Source organism: Eurosta solidaginis, chromosome 5, assembly GCF_040869045.1.
Source record: "Eurosta solidaginis isolate ZX-2024a chromosome 5, ASM4086904v1, whole genome shotgun sequence".
In the NCBI taxonomy this organism is placed as follows: Eukaryota; Metazoa; Arthropoda; class Insecta; order Diptera; family Tephritidae; genus Eurosta; species Eurosta solidaginis.
In genome coordinates, this window is record NC_090323.1 from 87,862,448 (window position 1) to 87,872,753 (window position 10,306).

The window sequence follows — 10,306 nt, forward strand, 5'->3', positions numbered from 1 at the left end:
GTTCGCATATTTCTAGGCGTTCCTCCTTCTAGAATTTACTAGTTCGCTGATGATGGCATACTTTTGTGAGTATCTCTCCGCTGCTGTATGTACATATGTGTAGACATAATGATTAATTTGTTTATGTAGATACAAGTGACTGCTTAGTATCGGCTTAGAGATGATAGTATCCCTTAATGTTGCTAATATTCGTCACACTGCCCTCCCCCTAAGTCTGATCGTCCCGATCAGGCAAATTTCCTGATCTAAACGCCGCCAGCCTTTCCAGATGAACACTTTCATTTTGGTTCGTGGTTTACCAATGGTTTGTATGCGGTAAACTACATCGTTGATCCGTTTTACAACTTTGTGTGGGCATTCCCAGTTACACTGCAATTTCGGGGACAAACCTTTTTTCCGTTGTGGGTTGTATAATAAAATAAATAAATGTAAGGCGCGATAACCTCCGAAGAGATCTAAGGCCGAGCTTCTCTTCCAATTTGCGTCGTGCTCCTCTTGATTTTCCCTACAAATTGGCCGGACGGGACCTACATGTTTTACGCCGACTCCGAACGGCATCTGCAAGGCAGATGAGTTTTCACTGAGAGCTTTTCATGGCAGAAAAACACCCGGAGCGCTTGCCAAACACTGCCGAGGGGCGACCCCGCTTAGACAAATTTTCTTCTAATTTACAAACTTTATTTCCAAAATTTTGATGTTTTGGGTTGTATACCAGCACCAAATCTCCTTCCTGAAAACCTTCCGAATTAATTGCTTTATCGTATCTGGCTTTTATCTTGTCACTCATAATCTTTGTTCGTTGTCTTATCAGATCGTGTATTCCTCTCCGCTTTTCCAAAACACCAGTGAATTTCTTGACATTTCTCTCTGCATCAGCATCTATCCCAAACTTCAAATCAGCTGTCAGTCGAAGGCCAAAAATTATTTTTGCAGGGGTTTTGCCCGTTGTCTCATGCACTGCTGATCGGTAAGCCATCAAGGATAATGGGGTGCGGCTATCCAACTCTTTATGGAACTTGTCCACTACTTTCCTTAAGTGCTCCTCTAATGTTGTATTGAATCGTTCTACCATATCATCGGACAGAGGATGCAATGCAGTTGTCCGTGTTTTTCGAATGCCCAATGATTTACACATTTCCTGGAACACAGCTGATTCGAAAGTCCTGCCTTGGTCAGTATGTAACTCCATTGGTACACCATACCTTGCAACCCAATTGTTTATAAACACTTCTGCTACTGTTTCCGCTTCTTGATTTGGGATTAGGTATACCTCTGGCCATTTGCTGAAATAATCCATAACCACCAGTACATATTTGTTTCCGCAGTTGCTAGTAGGAAATGGACCTACGACATTCATAGCGATCCTTTGAAATGGCGCACCTGAGTTATATTGCTTCATCTGGCCATGTCTTCGGGTTTTGGCCCTTTCGCTCTGCTGCAAACCTCGCAGTTCGCAATCCACTCAGTGACCGACTGACGGCAACCAACCCAATAGATTCTCTGTTTAATCTTCTCGAGCGTCTTCGTAATTCCAAGATGACCTCCGCTTGGACCATTATTCAGCTCGCTGAGCACATCAGGAATCCTAGGAACAACTATCAGTTTCTTCTTGCATTGACCATCCTCACTCTCCCATACTCGATGCAAGCAACCGGATATCGATTCTAAACTTTCCACTGTGGCCAATATGACTTCCCAATGGCACTCTCTGCTGACATCTCCTCTCTATTTGGTCTTTCGTTTCGTTCGAGCCCTTGCATAACATGTGACAGATCAGTATCTTCTAGCTGACACTTCCTTATTTGTTCCTTGTCCCATTCATCCGTACATGTTACAGTCATTAGTCGGAAATCTATAATGTCTTCTTTAGCCTCGGCCTTTGAACAGTGCTTGCATTCCAAACTACATGGTCTTCGTGACATTGCATTAGCATTTCCATGGGTACTACCTTTTCGATGCTTAATGGAAAAGTCGTAGCTTTGTAGTCGCTCGATCCACCGTGCCAATTATCCTTCTGGATTACGGAACTGCAAGAGCCATTTTAACGCTGCGTGGTCTGTCCTGACGCGGAATCACTGGCCGTAGAGGTAATTGTGAAAATGTTTAATGCACTCTACCAATGCCAAAAGCTCTCTCCGTGTAACGCAGTAGTTGATCGGCTGTAATAGGCAACTACTTTCTCCCGCCCATCGACCAGTTGTGATAAAACGCCTCCTATAGCATATCCGCACGCATCTGTATCTAGAATAAACATTGCTCCTGGAATCGGATATGCCAACATTGGGGCAGTGCACAAAAGCTCTTTCAATGTTTGTAAAGCCAGTTCTTGCTCCTTCTTCCATTCAAAAGCTTTATTTTTCCTTGTAAGCTCGTGGAGGCTATGTGTTACGCTGGCAAAGTTTGGTACAAAGCGGCAGTAATATGTGCAACACCCAAGGAAACTTCTTAATTCATGCAAGTTCTGTGGTCTTGGCCAATCCTTTACAGCTTCTATCTTTTCATTCGCAGTGCAGATGCCCTTTATGGCCCAAGTAACTAACTTGCTTCTTGAACAGAGAACATTTTTTGGGACCAAGTTTCAGACCAGCTATTCTTTGGAAAACCTCCTCCAAGTTCTTCAGATGTTCTTCGAAGTTCTTTCCCAATACGATGATCTCGTCTAGGTACACTAAGTATGTTTTCCAATGTAGTCCTCTCAGTACGTGATCCATGAGTCTTTCAAAAGTAGCTGTTGCATTACATAGTCCAAAAGACATTACTGTAAATAGCCAAAGACCTTCCTTCACTTCCACTTGCCAGTAGCGGCTTTTCAAGTCCAGTGTGGAAAACCATTTCGTACCAGATAACGAGTCCAGAGTATAGTCAATCCTTGGCAATGGGTAGCTATCCTTTTTCGTGACGTCATTCAGCTTTCGGTAGTCCACGCAAAACCTCATTTTTCCATCATTCTTCTTCACAAGTACCATGGACTAGCTGATTGTTCGATTACCCCGCTGTCACTCATTTCTTGTATGATTTGACTCACCACTTCCCGCTTCGCCAGTGGTACACTACGAGGAGCTTGACGGATCGGCCTCGCATCTCCAGTGTAAATTTGATGTTCCAAAACTTTGGTGCGGCCTGGTTTGGAACCATCCTGGTCAAATATGTTCGCGTACTTTTGGAGCAGTTGCTATGCCTTACTCTGATAGGCTTCCTCTAGCCCCTCCGTCCATGCCGTGATGTCATCTGAAAGATCAGTATTACTAGATGAAACTTGTTCCTGGAGCTGTTCACAGTTAATAAATACTTCAGCTTCTCTGCATCTTCCCAAAATGGCTCCTTTGGTCAGTTTGAGTGGTGACTGGAACACACTGAGTACTCTTACCGGAATACGTCCATCTTGGTTTATCATAACCAGGGTTTTTCCTACAAGTATGCTCGGTGCTGATTTGTTTGCTGCTTCGACAACCCACAATTTGTTTGTCCCACAATTTCCATCAACCTTTGTCCAGAGGACTGCTTCTGATTATGGTGGTATTTGCTGACTCTCTTCCACCAACACCCATTCACTGCTGTAGCTTATCTCGTAGCCGAAATTAAGGGGTACATCCATGTTCTTATACCGCATCGTCTTGCTTTGCATGTCGATCTCGATGCCCTGGTCGATTAAGAAGTCCACTCCAATTATGATTTCATCAACAATCTCTGCCACTATAAAATTGTGTACTGCCGTGACGTTCCCAATTGCGACTTCACATGCTACTTCTCCTAGAACTGTGGTGTCTTCTCCAGTGGCTGTACGCAATCTTGCTCTATGCAATGGTCTTATTTTCTTGGTGACTAAATCCGCTCTAATGATGCAATGAGATGCACCCGTATTTACGTTCCTTTCCATCTACATGTCCTCCGGCAGTAAGATTGCTCGCCCTTCCTCCATTCTGCGAGATAGAGATTATGGGCCATTCTATTGCGGGAGCAAGCTTTCGCCCTTTACGGCTGCCTCGCTTTAGTTTAACGATTGAGTGTTCTTGAAGATTTGCTCATCTCCTTCAACTCTGTGTTTACGACCACCCACATTGTTGGAACTGTTAATGTTGGTGTTGCAATAACGGGAAATGTGCCCTGGCTTTCCACACTTAAAGCATTTGACTGCATCATTATTCTTCTGCTGCGTGCCCTTCAATGCTTTCAAAATTGTGCCTACCCACTCTGGTCTTTCTACTTCCAAACGATGGGCCTTGTATGCTGGTTTACTCAATAGGGAGACAGTTTCCTGAGTCAATGCCTGGGATACCGTTTCAGCCAATGTCAGCTTTGGGTTTGCGTATGTAGCTCGCTTCGTTTCCATATCCCGTATGCCATTTATAAAGCTCTAGATTTTTACCCTCTCGATTTATTCCACGGGTGCGTCTGCATTTTCTAGATGGCCAAGCCTTTCGACATCCGACGCAAACTCCTGCAAAGTCTCATTCGGTTTTTGGTAGCGGTTTTGCAACTCTATTTGATATATCTGCTTTCTGTGTTTGGTCCGTATTGCCTCTCTAGAGCGCTCATCAATGTTTCGTAGTGTTTCCTCTCTCCCTCGGGAATAGTCTGAAGGATTTTAGCAGCGGATCCTTTCAATACCACGAATAGTGCAGCAACTTTATCTTCGGCTCTCCAGTTGTTCACTGCTGCGGTCTTCTCAAACTGAATCTTAAATACCTGAAAAGGAACAGAACCGTCAAAGGATGGTGTTTTTACCTTTGGATTACTCGCTGGAACAGCTGGGCGATTTAGGTGCAACTGCTCCATACGACCTTTCAACGCTTCTATCTCGGCATCAATTTTGTCCTCGAGTTGTAAAATTTTTGCATCCTGCTCTTCCAGTTTCGCAAAGAGTTGCGATGATACCTGTTCCGAAATTTGTGCCGACATGTCAGATATACGTGCCTCTTGCGCTTCCAGTTGAGATACCATATATGTCTTCTGTTCCTCTAATTGTGCTTCAATCTTCGATGTTGTGCGTGTCTCCTGCGTTTCCAGTTGGGAGGATATTAGTCTTTCCTATGCTTCAATCTTGGATGTTACTGTCGATGTTTGTGCAGATATTGCAGCCAAAATCGTGTTCATGTCTGTGCTCGTAACTGTCTGCGATGCTTCGTTTTTCTCTTAAATTTTTGTTGTTGTCTCGTCGCCATAAAGATGAAAGACATACTCTTCCACGTTAATTCCTTCTGCTTTCATTGCCTCTCGTAGTCTTGCCTGAAGTTCGAGTTTATTGCCGGTTGTATTCAATCCACGGCTCTCCAACTCCTTCTTTAATTCACTCCACGTTGCCATGTCCTTGTTGTACTCGAAATCTTCGGAGTTTATTCAACAATTCCTCTTCTGACACCAATTGTAACGAATTTAGTGAAATTCTTCTTATTTGCAACCTTCTACTAACGTTCGTATAGCTAATCTGTTGAATAAATAACTCTAATTTTCAATAATGCAAAATGGCCTTTATGAGAGTACTTCACAACCAATAGCTTGCTTTAATCAAACTGATTGATCATGCCTCAGCTGGTGCTGCCTTTATACTCTTCGATTTCCTCGTTCGCATATTTCTAGGCATTTCTCCTTCTAGAATTTACTAGTTCGCTGAAGAGTCCATACTTTTGTGAGTATCTCTCCGTTGCTGTATGTACACGTGTGTACACATAATGATCGATTTGTTTATGTAGATACAAGTGACTGCTTAGTACCGGCTTAGAGATGATAGTATCCCTTAGTGTTGCTAATATTCGCCACAATATATAGCAGCCTATATGATATGCTAATACTTTTGAAAGAGCAGTATATGATTGGATACGCTGTTTTTGATAAGAAAGCATGCTGGTATTTCACTTAGTTTCCTATAAAAAGTGTAGATACTGCTGTTATTTTTTAGATACCCACCTGTTTCATCAGGTTTTGTGAAAAATGTGTGAAGATACTGCAAAAGTGGAATTTAAGCTATAGCTTTACAACTATTTAAAGCTAAAAGTATTTTTACACGAATAAATTCGCATTTTCAAGACATGTTCGCCCATGTATATATCAAATTTTCGGAAAAAAATTTAGATACCCACATTCTTAATTAGCCTCATTTATTAGAAGCCTTCATCATGCATGTTTCTTTACTTTATTATTTTTTGCTTAGGTATGAAGAGTGGGAAAGAAATTGGTAACATTGGATCTGGCTCGCCAAGTGAGGTGTTCTGCGCTGTTCCAGGGCGACTAAGCCTGCTATCCAGCACTTCGAAATATAAAGTAACAATTGCCGAGGTCCAAAGAAGATTATCCCCGCCAGAATGTTTAAATGCTTCTTTATTGGGTGGTGTTCTTCGAAGGTAGGCCTAATAAATCAGAGCTTTGTGACACATGTTTTGTATTACATTCCTTATTATCAGGGCTAAAAGTAAGAATGGAGGACGGCTACTAAGAGAAAAACTAGAAAAGATTGGCTTAAACTTACCAGCGGGTAGAAGAAAGGCAGCTAATGTTACACTACTTACATCCCTAGTGGAAGGGGAAGCTACTCATCTAGCAAAGGATTTTCATTTCGTTTGTGAAACAGAATTCCCAGCGCGACAGCTGGCTGAATATGTCTTAAGGCATCAAACGGAACCTCAAGAATCTTATCGACGAAAAGAGCTCCTAATACACTCCCAGCAGGTAAGTAACTAAATAATATATTTAAGTTTGTTCCAGGAATGCACCATTTTTTGCAACTCAGATCGTTCTACATATCGTCGCCGACTTGTCAGAAGCATGAATGTGCCAAAATGAAAATGCTGGGAAATCGAGTTTCTAAGTTTATTGCTCCCTTAAAATTAGAAGTATTAGTTTTTAATACTTGCCAGAAGCATGAGTGTGCCAAAATGAAAATGTTGGGAAAACGTGTCTCAAAGTTTATTGCTCCCTTAAAATTAGAAGTATTAGTTTTTAATGTAAAAATGTATCAATAAATTATACTCACAACATGCTCTTTCAACTGAGGTAACTGTTTTGCTCGCATCCCTTTTATTCTCCAAAATAAAGCACATTCATTTTTCTGGCACAACAAAAGTTTTAAAAACTCATGTTTTCTGTGCCTTTTTATGCGCTGAGTCCGAATACGCTATAAGAATTGGCCCAACTGGTCATGGTATGGCCTTAACTTCAAAAGACCTAAAAAAAATCCTGCAGGCCAAAGTTGCACATTAAATTAAATTTTACTACTAATGTGTTTTTATCAGAGACTAGCAGACCCGGCAGACGTTGCTCTGCCCTAACATTGGTCTATCTGCATAACTTTTAAGCAGTTTTTATCTCTTACTCTCCCTTCCTTTCTCTCCCCTTTTTCCTTGTCTTGCTATTCACTCTTCCCTCTACCATTCGCTTTTTCTGCGTCTCTTTCTCCCTATACGTCCTTTCCCTCACTTATTTTCCGCTTCATCTATTTACATCTCTATCTTCGTGTAACTCTATCTCTTTTTCCTTCCCTCTTTTCTCTTCCCTCTAGTTCTTCTCCACTCCTTTTTTCCAGGGAAATGGTATCAAAAAGTTTCATAAATTTTGTTTTATTTTCATAAAAGCGGTATTCATGTTTAAATTGCCATGCATTGTAAAATGCCAAAATTTTGTGCCTACTGCTATTTTCGTGCTCAAAAAAAATGCAAAAAAAAATGTATCTTGAATGTGTTTTGATCTGCGTACAGCGCTTAATAATACCAAAATTTAAGCTTTCTATTTCAAAGTATTTTCGAAAGTATGTATGTATTCTGTTTTTAAATACTTTCAGGGCCGCGGAGAGGGATGATTTTAAGTTAGATAAACGTTTTTGACACAATTTTATAAACGCTATCGTCAAAAATGCTTCAACTAACTTAAAATCACATTTTATTTCGACTTCCCAACGACTTAAGTGGTCGCCATTTCCTTCAAACCTTTTTTGTTTTCCATGCCGGCTTTTCAGCAAAATTTCCGAAAATACCCGATCAGTTTTGACAAAATCTTCAGGTTATTCTAAAGAAAAATGTTGGGAGAGGTCACACGACAAAATTCCTGAACATGAAAATAGTCAAATTCATAAAACTTGCTATATAGAGTGGAACCAATATGAAATAAGAATTCGAAATGCAAGTTCAGTGGATTTTCTCTTAGCGGAAACCCTTAAAAATGAAGCAGCTCGCTGGAGTATTTTGGAACTGATCAGCAATTATGAACCCCTATTGCATGAACATTTGGAGAAGATGAGGGAATCTCAAACGAAAAAGAATCGTCTCCAAGCACATTATTTGTCTGATGGAATACAAAATGAGTTCATAGAAATCTGTGCAAGTGAAGTAATTAGAAAGATAGAAGGCGAGAGAAAGTCCGTCAAGTATTACAAAGTAATAGTGGATGCGACCGCTGATTCGGAGCATAGTGAGCAGACTGTTTTTAAATTGCGTTATGTTTTAATAGACAGGGACTCCGGAAAATGGAAAATCCAAGAACGCTTCTTAGAGTTTGTCGATAGTAACGCAAAATCAGGAGAAACTATCGCTTAGCTGATTCGCAGCACTCTAAAAAAGCACAATATTCCACTGGATGACTGCCGTGGGCAAGGGTATGATAATGGGAGTAATATGAGCGCAAACCCTCAGAGATGGGATATTCTCTAGGAAAAAACTGATTGCTCCTTGCACAGCATGTCACAAACACGATGGTCTGCTCGTGTGGCTAGTGTGAAACCTTTCGCAGCTCACATACCCCAAGAAAGCTATTGATGAAATCAAGCCTTTGAATCTGAGTTCAGAAACAGTAACGGATTTGGAAGGTATTGAAGCATATATGGGGAAATTTGAGTGTATCCTCTTAGCCTCAATTTGGCTCAAAGTGTTGACGGTAATCAACCATCGAAATCTGGTACTGCAAGCTAGAAATGCCAGACTATACGTGGAAACAGAAAATATACGTAGCCTGATTGATGAGTTGAAGAAGCTCAGGGATCAATGGTCGATCATACTTCAAGAATGTAAAGTTCTGGCAGGGAGTATAGGAGTTGTGAATACCTTCGCAGAGAAAAGAAGGAAGATGAGAAAGCGCCAGTTCGATGAATTACCTGGCGAATAACCTGAGTGTGATTCCAAAACTCAATTCAAACAGCAAGTTTTTTATGTTCTTTCGGACTGCTTGATTGGTAACATGACAAGACGTTTCGAAGCCGTAAATGACATGGCGATTAAATTTAGTTTTTTGTGGAAATATCAGGATCTGACGGAAGAAGAGCTCAGAGAAAAGGCAGCGACATTCTGCACGATTTATGGTATCGATATTTCTACGGATCTAATAGATGAAATCATTCATCTCAAAGTCATCCACTTAGCAAATTTGGGATGTGATTCGCTGCCACCATTTCAACTTCTGAACAAATTTCATGGCTTGAAGATGGAAGTATTATTTCCGAACATCTGCATAGCATTAAGAATATTTTGCACACTTCCAGTCAGTGTGGCTGAAGGGGAACGTTCTTTTAGTCTATTTTCTCGCGTGAAAAGCCTTGGAACATTGGCGTTGGAGTCCAGCCTTGCTCGCAGCATTAGTTTTGAATCGGTAATTTCCATATTCGCAGACCAAAAAGCCCGGAAGGTTTTCCTTGGCTGATTCAAGCTCTTAAAATGTACATATTTAGAAAAAGTTAATGTAAGCAAATCAAACAATGAAATCTAACATTTCATTTATGTAAATGCTCCAGTAAATCTTATTTTATATGAAATAAAACTGACAATGTGAATTGAAAAATGTATGTATGTTATGTTATTTTTTTTACTGAATTGAGTTTATTTTTCACATTATTATTGTCGAGGTCAATACGCGTCTTTTGACACCTCTCTCGATATTTTTGGTAGCGTATTAGCAGTCGACCCCTCAACTAGACTTTTACCGACAATCCAAACACCAATTTGCTTGTAATTAAAAACCCTTTAAGAGCACATTTTTTATTTCTGTGAAATAAATTTCTATTTTTAAAATTGTTGCAAAAACCATGTAAAAAAAGTTGTTCTTGAGCACATTTTTGCACGCAAGGAAAAGCACATACACAAAATTTTACTCTCTATGATATTCCGTTGAGAAAAAAATGGTCCGCAGTATTGATGCTAGATATTTTCATTTCTACACCTTGGACTTTCCATACAAAATTTTATTTTTCAAATACTTTAAGTATTGAACATTTGAATATTTTTTTCTTTGGATATTTCATTTTTGTTCTGTAAAGTATTTGTCCCCTATTTCTCACCCCCCCCCCCCCCCCCCCGTAGATCCGCGCCTGAAATAACAGAGAACAAAATAT

The 10,306-nt window shown here is 40.4% G+C and overlaps 1 protein-coding gene across 1 annotated transcript in view; it reads left to right on the top strand.

The window, feature by feature from the left end:
- The window catches only part of TfAP-2 (transcription factor AP-2), an 859,649-nt gene that overhangs the window by 807,781 nt on the left and 41,562 nt on the right, over positions 1-10,306 (top strand). The window contains exons 5-6 of the mRNA XM_067792408.1: positions 6,149-6,338; positions 6,399-6,663. Of these exons, the coding sequence (XP_067648509.1) occupies positions 6,149-6,338; positions 6,399-6,663 (455 nt within the window). The remainder of the gene's footprint in view (positions 1-6,148; positions 6,339-6,398; positions 6,664-10,306) is intronic.